Raw genomic sequence first — 23,927 nt, 5'->3', positions numbered from 1 at the left:
TGTTGTGGGGGGGGCAGCGTGAGGACACTGGGGACCACCCAGGCCCAGCCCAGGCTGTCAGGATGGCCAGACTTTGCTGTGGTGACAGACACCTGTCATCTTTGTGGCTTACTTGTCCTTATGCCCTGGGTCCCCTCGCAGGTTGTCAGGGGCCCTGACCCAAGCCACCCCCATTCGGGGACGTGGGTGTGGGGGCAGCTGCCTGGAGGGCCCTGGTCACCCGGGCAGGGGAAGCACAGACGGAGGGTCCACGCAGTTCCCAGGGCTCCACGTGGACCCGGGAGCGCTGTGGCCCTGGGGCCAGGAGGGACGAAACTTTGTCCTCAGGGATCCCCCACCAGCCCCGGGCCCACAGGTCCTCCCTTTGTGCCAGCCCCTCGGGATGGCCAGGCCTGTCCCAGCCGCCTGGCTTCTGTCCAGCTCCTGGGGGCCAAGTCCGGGCCCCACCCCTTGGCCGCTCCGGGCCGGGATCCTACAAGTGGCTGCTCCTCCTGCCCGGGTGGGGGGCTCACCCCGTCCCTCACCCCCGTCAGGCCGTAGGTAGAGTGCCAGGTGGCTTTGTGCCCCACTGCTTGGCACAGCATTGCCTTATGACACCTCTGCACGCAGCGCACGTCTGTGTCCCGGATCCCAGACGCCAGTCCACGGAGTCCACAGCACCCGGCCTCGCTGCGGCTGCACACGCCCTGCTGCTGGATGCTTGATCTCTTTCCACATTGTTCCGATGACAAATTTCATTGCCATACAGCTTGGTACCAATACCTTTTTCATTTCTCTGTAACCCCCCCCCCTTTCCTTGCAGTCATTTCCTGGGGCTGGGGTTGCCGGGTCGCCACGGGAGCAGCTCAGGTCTCTGCAGAGCACCCAGCAAAATGCCCTCTCGCGACAAGCCCACGACACAGGCAAGTGCGGGTTTCCCCGCAGCTCTGCACACACTGGGTTTTATCACTTTTGCTGTTTTTCCCTGGTTTGACGGGGTGTGGTGGCGGCGGTAGCTTTTCAGGTTTTCGTTATTTTTAAGACACAAGGAAGGTGGAGCATAAGAGCTCCCCACATGCCCTGCCGTGTTTTCGTCTCCATGTTTGCAAGTCACGGTTGTCGAGAGTTTGCAACTGGCATCTACCGAGTATCAAAAAATAATAACGACCCACGGAATTGGAAACAGGCGTGTTCACTGCTGCGTCTTTCACGACAGCCATGCTGTGACTGGTATTCACCGTGGACGGCGGGGAAGCGCCGACACGCTACGACACGGCTGAACCCTGCAAACACGCTCAGGGAGAAGCTGGGCGCCAAGACCACATGCTGTGCAACTCCACGTTACAGGAAACGTCCGGAACAGCAAGCCACAGGCGGACGCAGGATGGCCGCGCAGGGATGGGGCGTGCTGACGAGGGGTTAGGGCCCCTTTCGGGTGACAAATTCTGGAACCAGGCAGTGGTGATGGCTGCACGATGCTGAGACTGTGCTAAGGCCACCAAGCCACATACTTTTTTTTTTTGAGACAGGGTCTCGCTCTGTCGCCCAGGCTGGAGTGCAGTGGCATCATCACAGCTCACTGCAGCCTCCAACTCCTGGCCTCAACCCATCCTCCTGCCTCAGCCTCCCGGAGTGCTGGGATGACAGGCGTGAGCTGCCTGCCTCGCCGGGCACAGACGCTGGGCTGCAGCCCTGGGCCCCCACCTCCCCCGCCACACGCGGCCTTACCTCCCCGTCCACCTGGTCCTGCTGCGTCTCCCGTCTCTGCGGGGCCTCGTGCCTCCTCACGGAGGGGGGTCTCCTTAGCAACAGAGATCGGGGTCAGGAAGGGGCTGCCTTCCCCAAAGCCCACCTTTGTGAAGCTCCTACTGTGTGCTGGAGGCTGTAGATGCCACAGCCCCGCTGTGGGGAGGTCACGTGGGCCGGGTGTGCCCCGGGGCCAGGCGTGTCCGCAGGGCTCGAGCTCCTGTGGCCGGAGTGAGGGGCAGTGGGGCCGTGGGGGCAGCACAAGCAGGGCCTGCACGGGGACAGGGGTGGGTGCCCTGCTCCAAGGACTGTGTGGTGGGGTCCCCAGGGAGGCGGAGGGCGGAGGGGCCGAGGACCCCAGGCCAGGTGGTCCAGGCGGGATGAGGGCGTATCCCGCGGACACTGGCGCCCTCTGTTGGCCGAACTGGGCATTGCCCCGGACTGGGGGCTCCCCGGGGCCCAGGGATGGGGACATCCTGTGTCCTCAGCCTGGGGCCGAGGCTTCCTGCCCGTATGGCCTCAGCCTCACCGCCTGGCCCTGGGTGACCTAGGGACAGCCTCCCATGACAGGAGCTGCCCCCCGCCCGCCGTGGGGCAGACTTGGGCGCCTGAGTCCAGACACCCAGCAGAGGCCAAGCTCAACTCCCCACCCAAGAGCAGCTCACCTGGGGGGGGTCCTGGTGGCAGGAGGGAGGTGCGGGTGCAGGCGGGGGCCTGGCCGCGGGACCATGTGGTGTTGGGGCCATGGGGAAAGGCAGGGGACCCTGTAGGGCTGCAGACAGCGGGAACACTGCCGCCAGCAGCAGCGCCAGCGCCCACTGCAGTAGCCCCGGCCCCTCCGCCCCAAAGGAGCCTCAGGTGGGCAGAGCCGTCACTCTCCGCTCACAGCTGAGCCCAGAGCCCGGTGCGGGAGGAGGGGGGAGGACGGACCCAGGAAGCAAAGGCTGGACAACCCACCGGGGGGAGAGGGCGCCGGGGTAGGCCCTGCTGGGGGGACAGGACTAGCCGGCCCCAGGGCCCTCTGGGAGAAAGGAGCCGCTTCGGCTTGGGCTGTGGCTGGACCAAGCAGGGGGTCTGAGCCCGCCTGGCCCTTTAAGAGGCATTCTGCCCTCTGGAACACCCCCTCCCGTGGCTGGGGAAGGGGGGAATCCCCGTTGCCCAGCAACCGGAGGCCCTTGGTGTATACAGTGTCACCAGGGCGACCAGAAGCCCCATCCTGCCCTGGGGACAGAGCGGCTGGTGCTGCCCCACTGACCGCACCCAGCCGACCGTGCCCCGCGACCCCCGGTCCCCGCCGGGCCCCTCTCAGGCAGCCGGCGCCATGGAGCAGACAGACGTGCTCGTGACCAAGCAGCCAGCCCCCCAGTCCGTGCCGCCCTGCGAGCTGCCCCACAAGGTGTACGAGGTGGCCCGCAACACGGGCGCCCACACGTCCTCGGGCCTGGCCACCGCCGGCTTCCGCACGGCCAAGTACCTGGAGGACGAGTGGTTCCAGAACTGCTGCGCCCGCTGCCACCAGGCCTTCGCCGACCGCGACCAGTCGGAGCGGCAGCGGCACGAGAGCCGGCAGCTGATGGGGGAGACGGAGGTGCTGGCGTGGCGCACGCAGCAGGACTCCATGGGCAAGGTGGGCCAGCGGCTTGAGGACATCCAGCGCTGGAAGTCGGAGCTGCAGCGCGAGGGTGACGACCTGGCGGCCGAGGCCGGCCTGCTGCTGGCCGAGAAGCAGCGGCTGGAGCGTGCCCTGGACGCCACGGCCCTGCCCTTCTGCATCGTCACCGACAACCTGCAGTGCCGCGAGCGCCGCCAGCACCCCGACCTCGTGCGCGACTGCGTGGAGGTGGAGCTGCTCAAGGTGCGGGGGGCCGCGTGGCTCAGGCTGGAGGGCCCGGGCGGGGCTGTGGACCCCGTGCCCCGCGTGGCCGTGTGCAGCCACACGCCAGCCCACACGCCCTCTGCACACGGGACCCTGGGTCTTAGACGCCTGTCCCTGTAGTCACAGGGGTGGTTTCGACCCCGTTGGGGCGTCGCTTGCAAGCAACTGTCTCTCTTTTGGGACCCCCCCTCAGCCCACGGGAGTCCAGGCAAATTCAGGCTGACCCTGAGGTCCCGGGGGCTGAGCCGCAGGGCACCCCAGGACACCCCTGGCAGGGACGGCTGCTCCCACGGTGGGGGTCCAGGCACGGGCCAGTGCCGCAGTGCGGACGGGAGGCAGGTGCTGGCACCGTTCATCCTACAAGGAGCCCTGGCCTCAAAGATTCCCCCCAGGTCCTGTCTCCTCCGAACGGCCCCTGTCCCCTCTGAAGCCAGCAGGACTTGTCTTGGGGCAGCCCCTGAGGATCAGGGCCGTACCAGGCCTGGCTGCAGGCGCTGGCTCCGCAGAGGGCCTGGGCCTCACCACTGCTGCAGGATGGGGGCAGCGGGTCCAGGGCCTCAGGGAGCCCCCCGTGCCACACCCCCAGGCCCAGGCTGGAACCCTGGGTCCCTCCCTCCCTCTCCTGCCCCCGCCCAGCCCTCGCTGGCCTGCCCAGTGGTGAGAACACTGACCCTGGTCAGGAAGGGGCCAGACCCCCGACAGAGGCACGTGGGACTAGGACCCCAACGCCCCCAGATGCAGCCCGAGGTCGAGAGGAGAGTCCCGGTCACAGGGGAGAGGGCTGTTCCCACGTGGAACACGCAGGCGTCCAGGCAGCTTGTGTTCCGGGGGTGAGGACGGCCCCTGCAAGCCCAGAGCCCCGAGGGGCAACCTGGGGGGCATCCGGTCCGCGGGGCTGGGGGGGCCTCGGACCTGCCCTGGCAGTGACGGCCCCAGAGCCCAGGTGTGTGGGAAACTGCCCCTGGGTGACCCTCCCAGCCGCCTGGAGATGTCCCAGGGAGAAAACACCCCACTTACAACACACCAAAAAGAAGGTTCAAAAGCCCAGAATGAACCCAGAGAGACGCGGGGCTTGCGCCCCACCCTCAAGGAAAGTGGCTGAGCAGGGTGGGCCCCAGCGGGACCTCGGTGGGCTCCGGAGCTCAGGGGCCCCCTCCCCCAGGAGGCGGAGCTCATCCGGAACATTCAGGAGCTGCTGAAAAGAACCATCGCGCAGGCCGTGCACCAGATCCGGTGGGTCCGGCGACCGCACCCCTGGGGGCTGGGGCAGGATGCGGAGGACCACGGGGATCAGGCCGGGCAAGGGGGGCCCAGATCGGCCCCAGACTGGGGGGGCTCCTGGACCCGCCAACCGGCCGAGGGGACCCACTGTGGGGTGCGGGGGCCTTGCGCTGAGCCGCCCGCCGCCCGCAGGCTCAACCGCGAGCACAAGGAGACCTGCGAGCGGGACGGGTCGGACAAGGCCGAGGCCCACAGCATCGACGAGCGCTGCGCGCGCTACTGCAACCAGAGCACCGACGTGCAGTCGCACCCGCACTCGGCCGCCAACGCGGAGAGGTGGGCGGGCTGCGCTGTGGCCCGCGACCCGCCCGTCGCCGCGCAGCAAAGGGGCGGGGCCTGGGGGCGGGGACGGGGGGGCGCGGGGGTGGGGGACGGCGGGGGAGTGGGGTGAGTCGGGGGACTGGGAAGGTCGGGGCGGGGCGCCGGGACGGCGGGGTGTGGGGCGGGGACAGGGGATGGAAGGGGGCGCGGGGGCGCGGGGAGGGCGGGGGCGGCAGCCCTGCCGGAGCCCCCCCAACCCGCCACCCGCTCGGCCCGCAGCGCCTCCACGCCCGAGACCTGGGCCAGGTTCACCCAGGACAACCTGTGCCGCGCCCAGCGCGAGCGGAGGGCCTCGGCCAACCTGCGCGCGCTCATCCACTGCGTCCTGCAGGACGCGGGCGAGGACCTGCGGCTGCAGTGCGACGCCGTGAACCTGGCCTTCCAGCGCCGCTGCGAGGAGCTGGAGGACGCGCGCCACAAGCTGCAGCACCACCTGAACCAGGTGGGCCCCGACCAGGCCCCCGTGGCCCCTCTCGGCCCCGCACAGCCTGAGGGAGCCCCGGAGCAGGTGCACGCACGTCTGGGTGCTCACCGAGCATGTGCAGAACCGCTGATTTTGGGGGTGGTGCGCGGATATTGCCACCAGGTGGCGCTCAGGAGGGGCTGTCAGGTGTAGGCAGGATGGAGGCAGGGGGCAGTTTGGGGGGCGTGGACCACCTCGTGGGGTGACCCCACCGGGCCTGGCAGGGCTCTGACTCAGCCTGGCCTTTGCTGCCCGGAGCCCCTTGAGTCCTTGGCCAGGGCTGGGGCCGTGGGGAAGGCTGAGGTGGCGGCACATGGCGCCCCTTCCTCGAGCCCCCCCCAGAGCCCCCAGACAGGCTGCCCTGCTGGCCGAAGCCTGGGGGGCAGCAAGGGGCCCACCGGGCCCTGCCCGTGTGTGGGGGACCCCCAGACCCAGCCTGGCCCTCGGGCTCTGTGTGGCCCGCAGACCCTGCGGGAGATAACGGACCAGGAGCACAACGTCGGGGCGCTGAAGCAGGCCATCAAGGACAAGGAGGCGCCGCTGCGCGTGGCCCAGACCCGGCTGCACCAGCGCGCGCAGCGGCCCAACGTGGAGCTGTGCCGAGACACCGCCCAGTTCAGGTGCCCAGGCCACGTCACCATCGACGCCCCACCCGCCTGCCCCTGCCTCCCTCTGCCCCCGCGGCTCGGGCTGTGGTCCTAGCGCCGCTTTTCTGGGGGTTTCCCTCTGGGACCCAGGGGTCCTACGGGGGGTCTTGGCCAGGACCCCTGCCCAGGGTTCCCAGCTGGTCTCGTCCGCAGGCTGATGAGCGAGGTGGAGGAGCTGAACATGTCCCTCGCGGCACTGAAGGAGAAGCTTCTGGAAGCCGAGCAGTCGCTGCGCAACCTGGAAGACACGCGCATGAGCCTGGAGAAGGACATCGCAGTCAAGACCAACAGCCTCTTCGTCGACCGCCAGAAGTGCATGGCCCACCGCGCCCGCTACCCCACTGTCCTGCAGCTGGCGGGCTACCAGTGACCCGGCCCACGAGTCCCCCACCCCAATAAAGAGCACGTTAGCTTTCCTGCCCCGTGGCCCGGGTGGGGTCCTGGTGCCGCCGCCGGGCAGGCGTCTCTGTCCCGTGCAGCCTGGCTTCGCCCCAGCCGTGGGAGACCAGGGCGGCGCCTCGGGGGCGTGGCCAGAGCTGCCTGTCGGCCCCCACCAGTGCCGGCTCCTCCTCCGACCCTTCACCCCGCAGTCGAGGGCCTTGGGACACCACATAGGACTGCGGCATCACTCCACCCCCTCTGCAAGGCCCTGGCATACTTGCATACCTCTCGGGACGGGGAGCTCACTCTGCCTGAAGTTCCTCCCTTTGCTGAGCACACCTGCGGGAGGGGGCCCCTCCAGGCTGAGCCCCATCCAGACAGCATCCCCTTCCGCAGCAGCCCCCTCCCCACAGACGCCTGGCCCTGAGCCGGGCAGCTTGGCTGGGCTGGGGCTCAGCGAGGTGGAACTTGCTGCTGGGAGGGGAGGAGCAGGTGCCTTTCCCCGACTCACTCAGACCTCTCTTCCCCGCCTGGGAAGCCACCCCCGGGGAGGAAACGCCACTCCCAGGCCCCCCTCCCCCGCCCCCGCCTTGGGCCGTGGGAGGGGCCGGGGTGCCTGAGGGAGGAGCCTTGCTGGAGTGGTCACCGCTGGGGGCGGGGCGATCTGGCACGTGTGAGCAGGCGGGGCAGGGAGGGCTTCCTGGAGGCGGGGGCCTGGCCTCCGCAGCATAGGCCAAGGCACAGGAGCGGGACCGGGGAGGCCCCTCCCTGCTTCCTGGGGGGAGGCCGCAGCTGCCAGGCCCCAGGCCATCCCATGACCGGCGGGACCCTCTGAGACAGCCCGTTTTGCAGACAGGCCGAGGCCCCTGAAAGCCTGTCCCTGGTGCCCGCCCCACCCCGCCCGGCTCCGTGACACAGGCCGGCGGCCGGCTGCGCCTCGAGGGGCCCCTCCTCCTCCTGAACCCCTTCTTGACCCCGGATTGTCCAACCCCTGCCGAGGCCACCTGGACGCAGGCAGCTGAGGACCCAGCCCCCTGCCCAGAAGCCCCTTGGGGGGGGTCCCTGTAGCCTGAGTGCCCCACCCCCTGCTGCAAGGTCGGGGCGGCTTGTCCAGGAAGCCCCTCCCCCACTGGGGTCCCAGGCAGAGGGGTGACTCAGGTCCCCAGCGGGAGGAGGGCTGGTGCCACGCGGGGCTGTCCTGGGGACACGGGACCAAACTGAGGCATCGTGTAGAGAAGGGCGCCCGGGGAGGGAGGGTCCGTGGGCCCCCTGCTGTCACAGACCCACCAGGGTCGGGTGGGGACGACCCCTCCGTGCAGCGGGGAGGCACGCGGTGAGCAGTGGAGGGCCGGAGGACGCCGCCCACCCCCGCTGCAGAGCACCCGGCTCCCCCTGGCGTCCGAGCCGCCGTGGGCTGAGCCTGGGACGCCGTGGGCTGAGCCTGGCACAGGCCGCCCGGCACATTGGGTCCCACGTGGTCACTCGGGTCCGCGCTCTTGCACCCCTCCCCCATGGGGTCTGCAGTGACGGTGGCAGTGACAGGAGCTGTGCACCCTCAGCCCGGCCCTCCCCACGCTCAGGCCACCGGTGGGCTGGGGCACACGGGGGCTGCCTGCTGCACCTGGCCGTCTGGACACCAGCAATGAGATCCTGACCCCCGGGGCCACCCGTCTCCGGCAGGGCCGGCACGTGCGGGCAGCGGTGAGGGCAGGGCGGCCCTGCTGGTGCGTCTGCTCAGCGCCAGGTGGCGGCACAGCCCTCCTGGCCGGCGAGCGGGGCGCCAGGCGTGCTGCCCCCCCATGCCGCTGCGGGATGTCCACGGAGGGCCCTGGGGCCACGAGGCTCGGCCGCTCCCCGTCGCCAGGGTGACGCAGGCGGCCCTGTCTGAGCCAGGGCTATTTCTGTCCCCGAGACGAGACGCGCTATCCTGCCGCCGCTGACGCACCCTGTGCCCTCGCAGACCCAGAGCCCGGCCCAGGCCCGCAGGTGCACACGTGGACGCCTGCCCTGCCACACGCTCCAGGCAGGGCCCAGAGGGACCCAGGGACCCTCCTCCCTCACCCTGTCTTGGGGAGGCCCCGTGCCCCCCAGGGAACAGCCCTCTGTTTTGGGGGACAGCTCTGCTGGCATCACGGAGCCCTGAGGGGGAGGCCCAAGGAGAGGGACTCGGACCTGAACCCTGGCCGGAGCCTGCGGGTCCCATGGTGTGTTCACCAGTCTCCGCCCACCAGAGGGGACCGTTCGGGCCACTTCTGAGCTGCCGCTGTGGCCACGACGGGGCAGCCACAGAGGAGCCCCCACTTGGCCCTGGTGCCCTGGTCCCGCAGTGCAGGGCTGACTCGGGCAGCTGCAGGGCCTGGTCCCCAACCTGCGCCGCCATGGCCAAGGCCAGGTGAACACAGCTGTGCCAGGGGCTGCTCGGGTGTGAGCTGTCACCTCCCAGGGCCAGCAGCTGGGGGGCCCTGCCATGACCTCACCACCCCCGGGAAGCCACATGGGCAGGGTCCACCTTGGTGTCCTTCCCTCCGACCTGGCACCGGGTGGGGGGCCCTGCCCTGCCCTGCCCTGCCCGCAGCCTGCCCTCTGGCACCACCGACCGTCAAGTTTCTCTGCCACGTCTGGCGGTTCCGCCAGCAGGAGGCCTGGGGGATGGCTGTGTCCCCGCCCAGAGGCCCACGGTCAGAGCAGGGACCATGCCAGGGCCCTGTGGACTTGACCTCAGGCTGCAGAGGATGCAGCCCCCCCTCGTGCCGTGTCCTGGGAGGCCCGTGGGCCGTTCCTGCCGGGCGCCACCCTCCTCCGCTGAAAGGCTGGACCCCTGGGGGATCTCGGGGGCGAGGGCCCCATCGCTGGGTCCAGCCCTGGCTTCCTGGCTGGAGTGTGAGGGCTCCGTGCGTCACCGGCACGGCACGGGGGCCTTGGTCTGGGCCCCCCACCAGGCCCAGCGCAGCCGAAGCTCCGGCCTCCTGGCTGCTCCCCCATCACCGTGCCCCCGGGGGGCAGCAGGCTGGGCTTCTGCCACCGAGGGGGCCGCACACCCCGCACCAGCCCCCGACCAGGCGCGGCACCGGAGGCTGGCGGGAGGGACCCGGAGCCCCAGCCAGGCGGCGCGGCCGACGGGGGCCCGGTGAGCACCCTGCCCAGAGCTGGCCCTCGGCCTGTTGGTCTTGGCCGGGGAGAGGAAGCCGCAGGCGCCGGCCAGCGTGAAAGGCTCTTTGACGGCCGGGGCAGACGGGCAGGAGGCGACCAGGCGGCAGCAGCAGCAGCGGCACGCGCCGTCCGGGACGGTAGGGGCTGCAGAGCCGGCTGGGGTCTGCACAGCACCGGGCGGGTGGGCTGGGGGCCCCTCTGGGCCCTAGCGGAGGAGGAGCCAGCCCGACTGCCGCTCGCGGGGGCCGCAGGGGGCCGGTGGCCGGGATACCAGGGACCGCAGAGCTCCAGGCCTGCCCAGGGACACTCCCACTCTTGTCACGCCCTCCACAGGAAGGGTCCAGGAGGGTCGTGGGGGGTCCAGTGGGATGGGGGGGGAGCAAGTCAGGGTCTGCTGGGCTCTGGGGGTTCAGGCAGAGGAGGGGTCTCAACTGCCAGAGAAGTTCGCCCGCTCGGGGGCCTCAGGCCCACTGTGCACAAGGACGGAACTTGCCTGAGCCGCAATCCCGGAGGGCTTCCTGAAGGAGGGGTCTGGTCTCTGCCCAGCAGAGCTGGTGCAGGGAAGGTCAAGGACCCCGACCCCACCCGCCTGCCTTGTGGGAGACCAGCCCTGGGCAAGGCCTCCTGCCTGGCTCGGGGCCCAGACGCAGCCTGTGGGGACCAGGACAAGCAGGGCCCACTTGCAGGGGGAAACTGAGGCCCAGGCTGGCCTGGGGCAGCTGCCGGCTGAGCTGGGAGGGAAGCCCATCTAGTTCAAGTGGAGCCAGGTTAGCCCTCCTGGCGTGAGGGGCTGCAGGGTGGGCTCTGCTGGGGTGGGAGGAGGCCCCGGCCTGGCGGGGGCTAAGGACCATCCTCCCTGCTTCGGGGGCCTCGCGGGTGGCCGCCCAAGTCCCCCAGGCTCTGCCCTGGGAGCCCAGGGTGGGGCCGCTTATGCAGTGGGGCAGGACCGAGCCCCCAGGGAGGCCGTGGGGGCGGGGGGCCTTGGCGTCTCCCTGGAGCAGCCGCTCCCGAGGGCTCTGCCGGCCGGGGGGTCCTGGGAGGCTGCCTGCTCCTGGGTCTGGACGGCTCCCTCCACCTGCCAGGCGTGGGGTCCCCAGCTTTGGAGAACAGGACCCCTGGCTCAGGGTGCCTGCAGCAGCGCGGGGCACAGACCGCCCACCCCAGCAGGAGCTCCCCGGCCGCCCACCGTCTCCGCCAGCCAGCCGAGGGCAGGGCCGGGCTGCCGTGGGGCGGGGGCTCCAGCGGGGGCGTCTCCTCCGCAGGCCCTGAGTGAGATGGCAGCTTCCACCCTGGTGCTCCTGGTGCTGCTGCTGCCCACGGCGGCCTGGCCCGGCCTGGGGCTGCCCAGGAGGCCCTGTGTGCAGTGCTGCCACCCGGCCCGGCCCCCGGCCGCCGCCCCCAGCCCGTACGGCCACGGGAGTGCCGGGGACCCGCGGTGGGGGCTGCCCCGAGTACGGCCCACCATAGACATCTCAATCCTCAAAGGTGAGAGTCCAAGGTCACCCCTCCCCGCTGAGAGCAGGGACCTGGGGTCTGGAGGAGGGGCTGGGAGGCAGGGACAGTGAGCGCCAGTCCCCACTGCCTGCTGGGGGGGACCCAGCTACCCGCTCCAACAGGAAGAAGCCCAGCCTGGGGAGGGGCTGTGGCCCACAGGGGGTGCTGAGGCCCTTGGGGAAGGGAGCTGAGCCCCTGAGGTCCCCAAGCGGCAGGCCTCTTACGAAGGGAGAGGCCCTGTTGGTCTGAGACCCTCAACAGAGGCTGCGCTGTCCTGCGGGCTGGACAGCAGGCTGCACTTAGGTTAGACTTGGATAAGCACTTCCCAACCCTCCCACCTGTCAGAGCCCAGCTGAGACCCTTCCTCCCGCGTGGAGGGGCAAAGAGGAAACAGGCTCCGAGGCTGAGGGCAGCTGAGAGCCACACGGCCGGGGAGACCCTCGAGCCCCAGCCCTTGGCCTGGCGGATGGGGCCTGGCCCTGACCCTGACCAGGGCCCCGCTTGCGCCCCTGCAGGTGAGAAGGGCGAGGCAGGGGTCAGAGGTCGCTCTGGCAGGAGTGGGAAGGAGGGTCCGCCGGGCTTCCGGGGCCCGCAGGGCCGCAAAGGCCAGAAGGGGCAGGCGGGGCCCCCGGGCGCCCCGTGCCAGCGCGCCTTCGCGGCCTTCTCGGTGGGCAGGCGCGAGGCGCTGCACAGCGGCGAGGACGTGGAGGCCGTGCCCTTCGACACGGAGCTGGTGAACCTGGACGGCGCCTTCGACCTGGCCGCGGGCCGCTTCCGCTGCGCGGTGCCCGGTGTCTATTTCCTGAGCCTGAACGTGCACACCTGGAACCGCGAGGAGACCTACCTGCACGTCATGCTGAACCGGCGGCCCACGGCCGTGCTGTACACGCAGCCCGGCGAGCGCAGCGTCATGCAGGCGCAGAGCCTGCTGCTGCCGCTGGCCGCCGGCGACGCCGTCTGGGTGCGCATGTTCCGGCGCGACCGCGGCAACGCCGTCTACGGCGAGCGCGGGGACCTGTACATCACCTTCAGCGGCCACCTGGTCAAGCCGGCCGCGGAGCTCTAGCCGGCGGTGCCCGGGAGCCCCCGTGCCGCGTCCCCGCCGCAACGGCCTCCCCGGGACCCCAGCCTGACCGCAGCGTCCCGGTGGAGCGCGGGGGCAGCCGTGCTTGGGCGCCGACTGCGCACAGGCATCTCGCGATGGCACCGCCTGACGCACGGCCCGGCCTCGCGGGCGGACACAGGAAGGGACCACGCGGAGCCACGCGGGCAGAGGCCTGTGGCATGGGCGTGTGGCGGGGGCCGGCGGGGCCCGTTGCTCACCTGTGTTCACTGCCCTGGCCGCTCTGCGAATAAAGGCTGTGTCGGCACCACCGAGTGGGGACGTTTGCACCACACTGCAAGGCACCTGCCGAGTCGGCAAAGGAAGACGCCGGCCCTCTGGGGACCCAGATTCCAGCGGGAAACTGGTCCAAATTCCAGGGCTGTCAGAGGCGGCAGGTGCACATGACAGCCAGGGAGGGGGTCCTGGCCTGCAGGGGCTCGTCCTTGGCAGGAGATGCCCGACGGAGCGGCAGGGGCTGGTTTTCTGGGGCTCGGGGGGTCCCTGGTCTGTCCGGAAGGGCTGGAGGAAGATCAGACCTCGACGTGCCCAGAACTCGGCGAGCCCCTGACACCCACAGTGGCCTCTTGTGCCCAGACCCCCGCAGCGGGCCACGTGGCCAGGCCACACTGCAGGAGCAGGGAGGGTCCCATTTGGGAGGGGCGAGCGAGCTGTGTCCCTGTCCTCCCAGGCAGGAGGACGCAGACAGAGGTTGGTCACGCTCACGTCACTGGGGGCTTCCCCCGCCCTCCCGGCCACCCGCCCTCCCTCACCCCTAGAGGGTCTCCCAGGGGACAGGCTCCTTGCTCTGACGCCAGGGCTCACCCGGCCAGGGTGGCAGCTGGTGAGGGAGGGGCAGGGGCCACGGCCTCCCAGGGGGTGGGACTGGCTCGTCCGTCTCAAGCTCACCCTCCTGTCCTTGTCCACACGGGGTGAGGGTGCAGCAGGGGGCACTGTGCCCTCCCCCACCCCTGGAAGCCCCGGCCGTGGGGCGGAGGCTGTCACCCTGCAGGACCCTGAGCCAGGCCGGGGTGACAGGCGGGGCTGGTCCGGCAGAGGGGCCTGGGCGGGGGAGGGCAGGCCTGCAGGGGGTCAGGGCCCCAGACACACCGGCCGAGGACTGTCGGGGCCCAGCTCGGCCACTGCCACTCGCGACTCTGAGTGGACGCTGGGTGCCCTGCCGGCCACCCCCACCTGGCAAACTCTCGTGCCCTGCGGACAGAGAGGGCTGCACCCTTGACACGTGGGAAACTGAGGGCCAGCCCGGGTCTGCAGGACACCCACACACGCGTCCTGGGAGCTGTCCCCACAGGCAGGGCTGGGGCCCAGCATAGCCCTGGACAGAGCAGGGCAGTGGGGGGTCAGTGGGACCCCCACTTGCTGCCCACGCAGGGCCCATCTGCAGGGGGAGGGGCTCTCTCCGGCCGCCCACCCCTCACCTGAGCCCCTGCATCCCCAAGCGACCCCTCTGAGCCTTTCCTTGTGTGTTGGGGGCTGGGGTGTCACTCAAGCTGGGGGTGTCCTGGGCTGGTGATGCCCTGGCCCTGCTGGGGTCGGGACCCAGGAAAGCCACAGGCCTGGTGGAGGGGGGGTACTCCCAGGCCTGGGCCCTGCCTGTCCCCATCGGCCGCCACCCTTGGACACCGAGGTGGGCAGAGCCTCAGGCTGCACTTTGGCCCCTGGGATGGCCACACACGCCCAGGGCGCCCAGCAACCAGTGGGCGGGACAGAGCCGCCCTCCAGCGCCAACGGGGCCTTGGGCAGGGAGGGTCCTGCTGTGGAGATGAAGGGGCCCAACAGGGAGGTGGAGGGTCCGGGGTGGCTCCTCTGCCCTGTGTCCTCGTCCTCCTCCTGCCCCCCCCGAGCATGCTGAGTCCAGGCGGCCGAGAGGGGCTGTCCCAGCTGTGTGTCCTGGGCAGGGGCCTGACCTGTTGAGGGTCCAGGGCGCCCGGGCAGGGTTCCCGGGAGCCGGCTGGGCCCCCAGGCGGGTGCAGTGGTCACACGGCCTCCTTCCCAGGCGAAGGGGACACCAAGGCCCCTGCAGCCAGAGCCGGGCTCCTGCCACAGTCCAGCCCTCTCCCATGTCCCCCTGGCCTGCCCTGTGGCCTCAGCGTCCCCATCCCACAGGGGGCCCTGTGTCAGAGAGGGTCCCAGAGGGTCCCGTGGGGGCCAAGGGCTGCAGGTGCCCCAAGGGGCAGAGGCAGTGGGGTGGGGGTCCCAGCCCCGAGGGGGAGTCGGGCGGGGCGGGGGGAAGACGTCCATGCTCACAGCTGCACAGGGAGCTCCGGGCGTCCCGACAACGGCCCCGCTCCCTGGCCCTGCGGGTCTGTGGCCTCTGCAACGGCAGAGCTGGTGCCACAGGGCACGGGAGGCTGGGAGGACACTGTCCCCGCTCCAGGGAGCCCAGAAAACACTGCCACCAGGCTGAGGGTGGCAGCCAGGCCCAGTCAAGGCCCAGACAGGACCAGGCAGGGCTGGAACCGGCTGCGCGTTCGAGGGACAGGCCGGGAACAGTCTGCCGTGGCCGTGGGCGTCGGCACGCGCTCGGTTAGCACACCCTGCGGGGGCAGGACGGGCCAAGGCCTCAGAGTGCCTCCTGGGGCCCTGCGGGCAGGTCCAGGATGGGCGGCGGCCCCTGCGTCCTGCCCACCATCCAGGTCTATGTACCTTAAAAAGCGACTGAGCACTGGAGGACGAGACGAGGTCAGGACTCTCTGCAGGGCGATCGAGGCCCCTGGCGGGCGGGTGTCGCGGGCGCTCCTGCGGAACGAGGCCAGGCATGCGGGGTCGATGTGTCCTCGCTGCTGCCCGCCACCCAGAGGACAGAGGGGGGCGGGGTGGCTGCCACAGCCACCGTGAGCACAGCCACGGCACGCCCCGCGGGGAGGATGTGACATTCCGGTGACGGTCTCGCTGGGACGCAATTTATCCCCTTTCAGTTTATCCGCGTAGCAAAATTACAGTAAGACCCGGTTTTAAATATTTAGGTGGAATTCATATAACATAAAGTCCACCTGTTAGAGGGGACAGTGGGGTCTACCACGTCCACGGCGCTGTGCCTCCACCTCTGTCTCGTCCCAGAGTGTTCTTGTCCCCCAGGAAGTCGGCCGGCAGCCTCTGCTCCGTCTCTGCGGCCCCTGCTCTGGGCCTTCCACCCAGGCTGAGCCACAGCAGCCGAGGCCTTTGCCTCTGGCCTCTCTCACTGGGCATGCTGTTTCTGAAGTCCGTCCGTGTTGTGGCCCTGCGGTCCCCAACTGCCAGGCTGCAGAGCTCCACTGCCCCCCTGCCCCAGCCCCTCCGTGGAAAAACTGTCTTCCGTGGAACTCAGGACCGGGGCGAGCGAGTGAAGCTTCACCCGTATTCACAGCCGTCCCCGTGGCTGGCGTCACCCCTGAGCTCCCCCCACGCCCCGGTCTGTGGAGAACTGTCCTCCGTGAAACTGGTCCCTGGTGCCAAAAAGGTTGGGGACCGCGGCAGCGAGTGTCACAGCGTCCTTCCTTTTTAAGGCTGAGAACTGTTCCATGGCACGGACAGGCCACATCTGTTCATCCTCTGTCCACGCACACTTGGATGAGGCTATTACGAACATTTGTGTAAAAATTCCACTTTTTAACGTCATAAGAATCATGTTTAAGGGAACCCGGAAGAGTGAATCGGCGAGAGAATTGCAGGGAACCTGGACCCAGCTCAGCCTTGGCGGACACGGTCTCTAGCGGGTACTCGAATGCAGCGTGCATGTAATGGGCGCGTGGCCCCCACGCAGAGACACACGGAAGCTGTCACCCCAAGGACGAGGGTGCAGGAGAGCAGGCGGCCGTGGGGAGGGGCCTCTTCCCATGTCAGAGTCACGCGTGTGCCAAGACCAAGTTCCGCTGAATAAAGAGCTCTTGGCACTGAAACCATTGAAAGTATGTGGGACTTACACGCGTGTTCGTGGCAGCGTCACTCCCAGTAGCCAAAAATAGACACTATGGCCTGAGCGAGTCCCCAGAGTTCACATGTTGAAACCTCGTGGCCAACGCGAGTGTGAAGAGGTGGCTGCTTGGCTGCAGCAGCGCGAACGACGGGGAGGCGACACGCGGCGTGTGGCGTGTGCCCCCGGGAGGACAGGACTCGGCCCTAACCGCACACGCCACGACACGGCTGAATCCGAGGGCTCTGTGCTGGGTGCAGTCGGTCGTCACAAAGGACACGCTGGGTGGTTCCGCGCACACGTGGTCCTGCAGTCGCCACAGACACGCCGCGTGGTGGGCGGGGTCTGACGGGACAGCGTCCGTCTGTGCTTTGAGCAGCGTTCAGGACATGGAGCCGGTGCACAGCCGTGGGGACGCGCTTGCTGCCCTGAACTGGGCACAGACACGGGTAAGGTGCTAAAATTTTGTTATATGCATTTCACCAAAATACTGAAAATATATGGGCACGTTTAGCTACTCTGGATGGGGAAAAACCTCCCAATTAAGCAAAAAGTGGAAGGATCCTCCAGGTAGGTCAAGGACGCATCTGATTTCATGAACTAGAACCCACCGTGCTGCGCCCGACCCGGACCCGGTAACAGGCGCTTCCCGCCCGTCAGGAACCTGCACGGAACGCGGGGAACACCCGCGAGGAAACGGGAACTGGGAAGACACTGGGAAGACACGAGAAGGAATGAAAGTCATCCTGGGGGCCAAGGACCTGGTGGCACGGGCCGCTGCACTGTGCAGAGAGCCAGGGGGCAGAAGCAGTGGGACCCCCATCTCCCTCCAGGACCGCCTGGCGTGGCCCCGGGCAGAGCCGGGAGCCAGAGGACGTGGCCAGCGTCCCTTCCCGGAGCTCCAAGCCCCCTGGAGGAGGCGGCGCCAGGCGGGACCTGGGCCCTGTGCAGGGGAGGGCTCGGCTTCCACAGGCACAAGGGTGGCTCCCGGGCACCCCTCACCCTCTGGCCACCCCCTCGGGCTTCATGACCACGAGACAGGGACTCGGGTGGAGTGGCCATGTCTCCTGTTAGCCCCCCCCAACTCTGCGGTCACTGACCGCCATGGACCACACTGGCCGCTCCCGGCGTGTCCAGCCAGCGGGAGCCCAGCAGGGTGCGGGAGGGAGGGAGGAGAGAGGCGGCTGGAGGCCTCTGTTCCATCAGGCAGCTCCTCAGCTCCTCTGTCCCTGCTTGTGCCCCGAGGGTGACAAAGCCCCTGAGGATGTCAGGCTCCCCCCCCCCCGCACTGCGCAGTGTCCTGCCGCAAAATCCCTCGGACCCTGGAGCAGAGACCCCTGCTTCCGCGGCAGGGGCAGGAGTGGGGGCTGCAGCGGGGAGAGGGTGGGTGAGACTGTGAACAGGTCTGTGTCTGGGGGAAGGGGAGGGTGGGAGGGGGCGACAGGGAGAGTCACGGGGTGGGGGCGACGCGGCTGTGGCCAGGGTGGGCCAGACGGAGAACCCACCAGGCCGTGGCCCCCCCTCCCCCCTCCCCCCAGCCTGGGGTCCCCCCTGGGGCTGGCGGCTGCTGCAGTGGTCCTGAGAGAGCCCCCACTTCTGCCCGGCCCCACCTCCCCACCCGCCAGCTCCTCCTGCCCCCGCCCTGCCCCACGCTGCCCCTGCTGGCGGGGAGGGGTGGGCTGGGAGGGCCTGTCGGCCCCCCAGACGGCCCAGCCGCTCCCTCGCTGTGGGGAGGACGACGCCCACCTGGGGGCTGCCTCACAGCCACCCTTCCCCCCCCACTTGTCCTTGCCCCCAGAGCCGGATGTCTCGCGAGGTCACTCTGGGAGCCTGCGTAGCCGCGGCCAATAAAACCCACCCAAGCGCACAGAGCCGCCGCCCGAGGATGTTTGCTCTGTGCCACCCGCAGCCCAGGGCTCTCGGGGAGCAGCTCTGTGGCCCCCGCAGGTGTCCTGGCCGCCCACAGACCCGCGCTGTCCCCGGGTGGTGGCTGAGGACTGTGAGGAGGGCGGCGGGCCCACCGGGGACCCAGCTCCTCCTGGGACACCCGCCTGAGCCCTGCCAGGCCTTTAACACGGGGCCCTTGGAGCATCTGGGTTCTCGTCCCTCCCCTGTGGCTCCAGGGACTGTCCCCACCAGCCAAGCCTGGTGCCCAGGGTCCAGGGGCTGCCCAGAGCCTTCTGGAACACCCCCCAGCCTACCAGACCCCGGGACGCGTCCTCCGACACACTCCAAGCAGGAACCCGCCTGGTGCCGCTGCCTCCTTCCCCAGGCCTTGCCAGGGATGCCAGTTCTGCCCGAGCACCTCCAGAGCCCCCGCCCGGGGCCAGGCCACCGTGACCCGGCGCCTGGACGACTCACAGACTCTGCTCTGGCCCCGGGTCCGGCCTCCTCCCTTCTCTGGGCCCTTCTCTCCGGCTGCAGTGAGTGCAGCTGTCCTTCCTCAACCCCACAGCTGGGACAAAGCTCCCCTCGGGGCAGGGCATGGGGGGGCCACCCGCTCCCCTCTGCTGCCCCCACAGCCCTGTACCCACCCCAAGGCAGAGAACACGCCTGGCTGTGCACCTTTGCCTCTGAGCCTTCACACATGCTGTTCCCTCTGCCTGGAATGCTCTTCCAGCTGGACTTTGGATGGCCACGACCGAACCCCATCCTGGCGCACACAGTAGGCGCACACCATCATTTGCCAGAGGACGACACATGTGCCCTGCTTCTGCGGTCGGCCAGCCCAGGCTGCGGGAAGTAGGACAGCGACCCAGGCCCAGCTGCTGGGGACACCACCTGCACTTACTGTCCCCACCGTGCCAGCCTGGCAGGAGTCATGGAGACTCCGTGGGCACAGGGTGGGGCCTGGCGTGGTCAAGGCCGAGGTGGCCAGGGCGCCCGAGGATCGGGGCTCGAGGGCATCGTCACCTCTGGCGGCAGGGCTGGCAGCTGTCCTCCCCCCGCGCCACGCTCGGCTGCCGGCCCTGGGCGAGCAGGACCACAGATCGATGGGGACATTGATCCGGGCAGACTTCCCAGCCATCTGCTCGCGCCCCAGTCACCGAGCAGACGCGCTTTGCGCCCGGGTCGCGGCAGCCGGATCGCGGTGGATGCGTCGGCTCCTCCAGGGCCCCGGGCACCTGCCCTGGGATGCTGGACCTGGGGGTGGGTTTTGTCACCGGTTCCTGGTGACGCAGATGCGGAACCCTACGAGCTCCCTGTGGAGAAGCTACCCCACCCCGCGTGACGATGCTGTCGGAGCCCGGGACCCCCAGACACCTTCCATCTTCCCTTCACCCCGTTCACAAACCGCACCGTCCGGTCCCGCTTCCCACCCATCCCCCCCCCACAGCCTCGAGCCGCGCTGGGGCCGGAGGCGCCGGCTGCAGGGACAGTATTTGCTTTGAGAAAGAATCAAACATTTATTCTCCGATTTATCCAGGAGAGCGGCTGTCAGACATGAGTGTCCTTGTCACTCAGAAAGAGTCCCAGGCTCAGCCCGTCTGGAGCTGTTTGCCCGCCCGGCCTGCCCTGCACGGCTCAGCCGCCCCTGCGCCTCCCGGGAGGACACGCCCTGTTCTGGTAGACATGGCGCAGGTCTGCAGGGGCCTGGCGCTCGTTCACAACCACGCGGCCGCTGCCTGCCTGGCACGGCGTTTGCTGTCTGCCCACAGCCACCAGGACTGTCCCCTCTTCTCTCCTGTCCCTGCCCCTCTCCTGGCCCGGCCCTGCCCAAAAGCAGGAGACACAGCCGTGGTCCCCTGGTCTCCACCGGCCTCCAGTGGGAGCCCCTCGCCAGGCCCCGGCACTGGGCCCCACACGACAAAACCAACCCCAGCGGGCACGGCTGGCTGCACCCCGAGGAGCCGGAGGGCAGACTGTCCCCCTACCCCCGCCGGGCCACTCCCTCTCTCTCGGACAGCAGCTGTGGCCAGAGCACCCGGTGGGGGCTGCAGGCAGGGGCTGGAGCCCCCAAGACAGGCGTGACCTGGCTGACCAGGGCCCAGCACGGCTCTGGCCCTCCCGGCCGCGTCCTCCGAGGCCAGGCCACAGTGCAGAGGCGCCGGGGAGCAGAGCCAGGGCAGAGGCTTTTGGGGGCCTTTAATTTCACAGAGTGGCACCTGGACTCTGACCGGGGGGACGTGAGGGTGACACACGAGGGCACATGGAGCTGGGGGGCCCAGCGGGGCCGCGGGGTGGGCAGGTCACCAGCTCACACTGAGGGTCAGGAAGACCCTCCTGCCCAGGAGCTTCAGGAAAAGCCGCTGCCCCGGCTGGGGGGGCTGACATGGGCGGGACGCGGCGGGGAGGCCCCGAGCGCTGCCCCGACCCCAGCTCTGGGGGGCCCCGCCCGGCGCAGGCTGGTGGGAGGCAGGTGGTCGCCACGGGTTGCCGGCCACGCTGTGTCCACCCTCGGCCGGCAGCCCCGTCCTCAGTGCCGGCACGGGGCCCTCAGCGCACCGCAGGCCCCGGGGGCGACTGGGCTCACAGCCTGCTGGTCTGCATGAGCCCGTTGGGCTCGGGGCTGTGCGGGGGCGGCGTGGCCTCCTGCGGCTGCCCACTCTTGTCCGGCCGTGGCTCCGTGGCATCCGCGTCCTCGGTGCCGTAGCCCTTGCGGAGGCACAGGACCTTCCGGAAGCTCTGGCGGAAGTTGTCCGAGAGGAAGCCGTAGAGGATGGGGTTGGCGCAGCTGTTGGCGTAGGACAGGACCACGGCGAAGAAGTACAGGCCGGCGGAGGCGGGCTCCTCGGGCAGGGCCACCGCCAGGTTGACCAGGTTGACCGCGAAGAAAGGCAGCCAGCAGCCCGCGAACACGGCCACCACCACCACCACCATGCGCGTCGTCTTGCGCTCTGACCGCCGCCGCCGCCGGCAGCCGGCACGCGCGCCCGCGGCCTTCACCTTGAGCACGATGAGCAGGTAGCAGAGGCAGATGACCAGCAGCGGCCCGAAGAAGCCCAGCACGGACGTGTAGATGACGAAGACGGCGGCCCACAGCCCCACGGGCTCCGGCCAGCTGAGGTTGCAGGTGCCCCAGCCCTCCTGGACGTCCGCGAACAGCGGCAGCGGCAGCGCCATGAGCAGTGAGAAGGCCCAGATGGCGGCGCTGGCCAGCTTGGCCACGCGGGGCCGGCGCCAGCGTGCGGAGCGCAGGGGGTGCACCACGGCCAGGTAGCGGTCCACGCTCATGACGGTCAGGCAGAAGACGCTGGTGAACTGGTTGATGCCGTCCAGCGTCATGACCAGGCGGCACAGGAAGGGGCCAAAGGGCCAGAAGGAGGCAGCGTTCTGCGTGGCCAGGAAGGGCAGCCCGAGCAGCAGGAGCACGTCAGCCACCGCCAGGTTGAGGATGTAGATGTTGGTGACGGTCTTCATCTTGGCGTGGCGCAGCACCACGTAGATGACCAGCGAGTTGCCGCCCAGCCCCACGGCGCACACCAGCAGGTACAGCACCGGCACCAGCACCGCCCGGGCCCCCGCCGCGGGCGCCCGCCCCGCCAGCGTGCCGTTGTCGCCGCCTCCCGGGGCGGCCACGGGGGAGGCGTTCCAGCCGGGCGCCGGGAACAGGGGCTCCATGGCGGCGGCCCGAGGGCGCGTCCGACTCTGCAAGAGAAGGGCGGACGCAGGGCCGTGAGTCCGGACGTCCAAGCACCCCTGCCCGGGCTGCCCCGCCTGCCGGAGGCAGCGGGATTACGGGGTAAACACGATTAGTCATGTTCAACCCGCCCGGGAATCGCATTAAGCAAATTGTTTGGAAAACAAGCCTGGAGAGGAAGGAGCAACCGGGCAGGTGGCCGGGAGCCGGGACGGGCAGGGCTGTCGATACCGCCTGGCATGGCGCCCTCCACACCTCCCTGGAACCCTCGCAGCCCTGCTGACCCGTGTGGGAGGTGCAGCTGTCCTGGGTGACCCCAAAGCTGACCCCGCCAGGGTGTCGGGTCTGCCACAGGCTGCAGAAGCGTCCCCGGCTCTGGAGAGCACAGCCCCCAGAGCTTGGCCATGAGGCAGCGCCAACCGCTCAGGTCCCTGCACTGGCAGCAGCCGGCCAGCCTGCCCCCTGGGACAGGTGCCCCCTGGGACAGGTGCTCCCAGGACAGGTGCTCCCAGGACAGGTGCTCCCAGGACAGGTGCTCCCGCTGGGCTAGGAGGACCTGGAAAACGGCCGGACGGGGCGTAGTCACCGCTGCTTTGAGGGACGCACGCCAGGCCTGGCACTGTGGGCCTCGGCCCCCGTGGGCAGGGCAGATGAGGCCCCTCATAAACATGTGGACACGTGCAGTGCACAGAATGTCCCGCCTGAGCCCAGGGGAAACAGCCTGGTGGGCGCGCAGAGGTGGCACTGCCAGGCAGGGACGGTGGCAGTGTGACGCCAGGTCACTCAGCAGGTGCCGCCCCGAGCCCTGGGTCTGCTCAGCTGACCTACAGTGACCCCAAGTCGCCTCAGCACAGGGGACAGCCCCACCCGCGGCCAGGGAAGGACCAGCCCTGGACCAGGGGCTCCAAGGGCTGGGCGGGGGCGGCTGGAAGCCGGCAGGCGAGGGGGGGACAGCCCGGGGTGGGGGGAGCCCAGGACCCACACGTGACCAATGACAAAGGGAAGCCCCTCTGCTCCCCGGGAGCCGACACACCAACACTCCTGCGCTGGGAAATGCAGTTCAGAAACCAACCGGGGAAGGGCAGCCAGCAGATTCACTCAGGTGAAATAACGACATGACTTAGAAATAAACATGATATGACTTAGATAAATTATTATGAAATATATTTGGCTTCTAAAAAGTGAAATGAACAGGTGTCTATTTTTAAAAATTACAAATCTTGAAAGTGAAAGTACACATACACGCACAAAAAACAAAATAAAAATTGCAAATCTGGGATGGAAAAATGTATTTAGACCAAAAAAGACCAAACACAAAGGCAGTGGGACGACTCCAGCGTGGATGGAGCTGGAGAGAGAATCAGTGAGGTGGAGGAGGGGCAGGAGGACTTGCTGCCCATGGGACAGAGATGCCCAGGCTGGGGAGGGAGCGGGGCAGGTGCTCGCTGGGCACCTCCAGACCTGACCTGTTAAAGTCAAGCTCTGACGTGTGGGGACGACTGCAGCTGGAGAGCCTGCCCCCGGGGTCCCTGTGGCAAGCGTTCTCCTGTGTTAGGGAAGAGGGGTGCCCAGTGACCCCAGCCTCCAGCCAGCATCTGTGCCCAGCCAGCACGGGGCCTCTCCCACGAGACTCAGATGGAGAGAGACCACCTGGATGCCAGCTCCTGGGGGCAGCAAGTGAGGCTGCTGATCCCTGTTCCCCGGGGCCAGGCGCAGGAGCCACCCCCCCTCCCCCGTTTTTACCCTGCGGAAGGGCCGTGGGGACAGCAGCGGGCTGGGGGCATCTGGGCGGACAGGACCCCTGCAGCTGCAGAGGCCTGTGAGCTGCACCCCCCCCCGCAGGGCTTTGGCCCCCTCCCCCCTGCCCGAGTGGCCGGGCTCTGAGGTGGCGACTGGCCCACGGGGAGGGGAGTGTGTAATTTGTGGGACTAAGAAGGTTGCAGAATTGCGTTCCCACAGGCAGGCGCACGACAATGCTCTGTTTTCCTTCTTT

At 69.1% G+C, this 23,927-nt stretch overlaps 3 protein-coding genes across 4 annotated transcripts; 2 read left to right on the top strand and 1 right to left on the bottom strand.

Annotated features, from left to right (window-relative positions):
* The first annotated feature begins 2,850 nt into the window (after window positions 1-2,850).
* TEKT4 (tektin 4) lies at window positions 2,851-6,730 on the top strand. Of its 2 annotated transcripts, none has more exons than XM_045541055.1 (6): window positions 2,851-3,580; window positions 4,764-4,834; window positions 5,015-5,158; window positions 5,423-5,711; window positions 6,132-6,286; window positions 6,467-6,730. In XM_045541055.1, the coding sequence occupies exons 1-6, from the start codon at window positions 3,047-3,049 to the stop codon at window positions 6,681-6,683; spliced, it is 1,410 nt and encodes a 469-aa protein (XP_045397011.1). In that variant the 5' UTR covers window positions 2,851-3,046; the 3' UTR covers window positions 6,684-6,730. The 2 variants fall into 2 exon arrangements, with proteins under 2 accessions (XP_045397011.1, XP_045397010.1); XM_045541054.1 differs by having other exon boundaries at window positions 2,935-3,580; window positions 5,423-5,645.
* A 3,169-nt stretch (window positions 6,731-9,899) lies between these two features.
* C1QTNF8 (C1q and TNF related 8) lies at window positions 9,900-12,711 on the top strand. The gene is made up of 3 exons (XM_045541053.1): window positions 9,900-9,981; window positions 11,107-11,329; window positions 11,854-12,711. The coding sequence occupies exons 2-3, from the start codon at window positions 11,119-11,121 to the stop codon at window positions 12,402-12,404; spliced, it is 762 nt and encodes a 253-aa protein (XP_045397009.1). The 5' UTR covers window positions 9,900-9,981; window positions 11,107-11,118; the 3' UTR covers window positions 12,405-12,711.
* An 8,111-nt stretch (window positions 12,712-20,822) lies between these two features.
* Window positions 20,823-21,971, bottom strand: SSTR5 (somatostatin receptor 5). Its single transcript, XM_045541052.1, has one exon. It carries the CDS (start codon window positions 21,913-21,915, stop codon window positions 20,824-20,826), a length of 1,092 nt encoding a protein of 363 aa, XP_045397008.1. The 5' UTR covers window positions 21,916-21,971; the 3' UTR covers window position 20,823.
* Between the last annotated feature and the right edge of the window lie 1,956 nt (window positions 21,972-23,927).

The sequence above is a fragment of the Lemur catta genome, chromosome 2 (genome assembly GCF_020740605.2).
Source record: "Lemur catta isolate mLemCat1 chromosome 2, mLemCat1.pri, whole genome shotgun sequence".
Taxonomy (NCBI): domain Eukaryota; kingdom Metazoa; phylum Chordata; class Mammalia; order Primates; family Lemuridae; genus Lemur; species Lemur catta.
This window is presented reverse-complemented; position numbering and strand designations above follow the sequence as displayed.

What these genes read in the sequence shown, in the direction of transcription:
- TEKT4 (XM_045541055.1), top strand. Translation starts at nt 3,047, where the DNA reads ATGGAGCAGACAGACGTGCTCGTGACCAAGCAGCCAGCCCCCCAGTCC. An exon ending in TGGAGGTGGAGCTGCTCAAG is followed by an intron (nt 3,581 to 4,763) that starts GTGCGGGGGGCC and finishes CCCCTCCCCCAG; the next exon opens with GAGGCGGAGCTCATCCGGAA. An exon ending in CTGAGGGAGCCCCGGAGCAG is followed by an intron (nt 5,712 to 6,131) that starts GTGCACGCACGT and finishes TGTGGCCCGCAG; the next exon opens with ACCCTGCGGGAGATAACGGA.
- C1QTNF8 (XM_045541053.1), top strand. Translation starts at nt 11,119, where the DNA reads ATGGCAGCTTCCACCCTGGTGCTCCTGGTGCTGCTGCTGCCCACGGCG. An exon ending in AGACATCTCAATCCTCAAAG is followed by an intron (nt 11,330 to 11,853) that starts GTGAGAGTCCAA and finishes GCGCCCCTGCAG; the next exon opens with GTGAGAAGGGCGAGGCAGGG.
- SSTR5 (XM_045541052.1), bottom strand. Translation starts at nt 21,915, where the DNA reads ATGGAGCCCCTGTTCCCGGCGCCCGGCTGGAACGCCTCCCCCGTGGCC.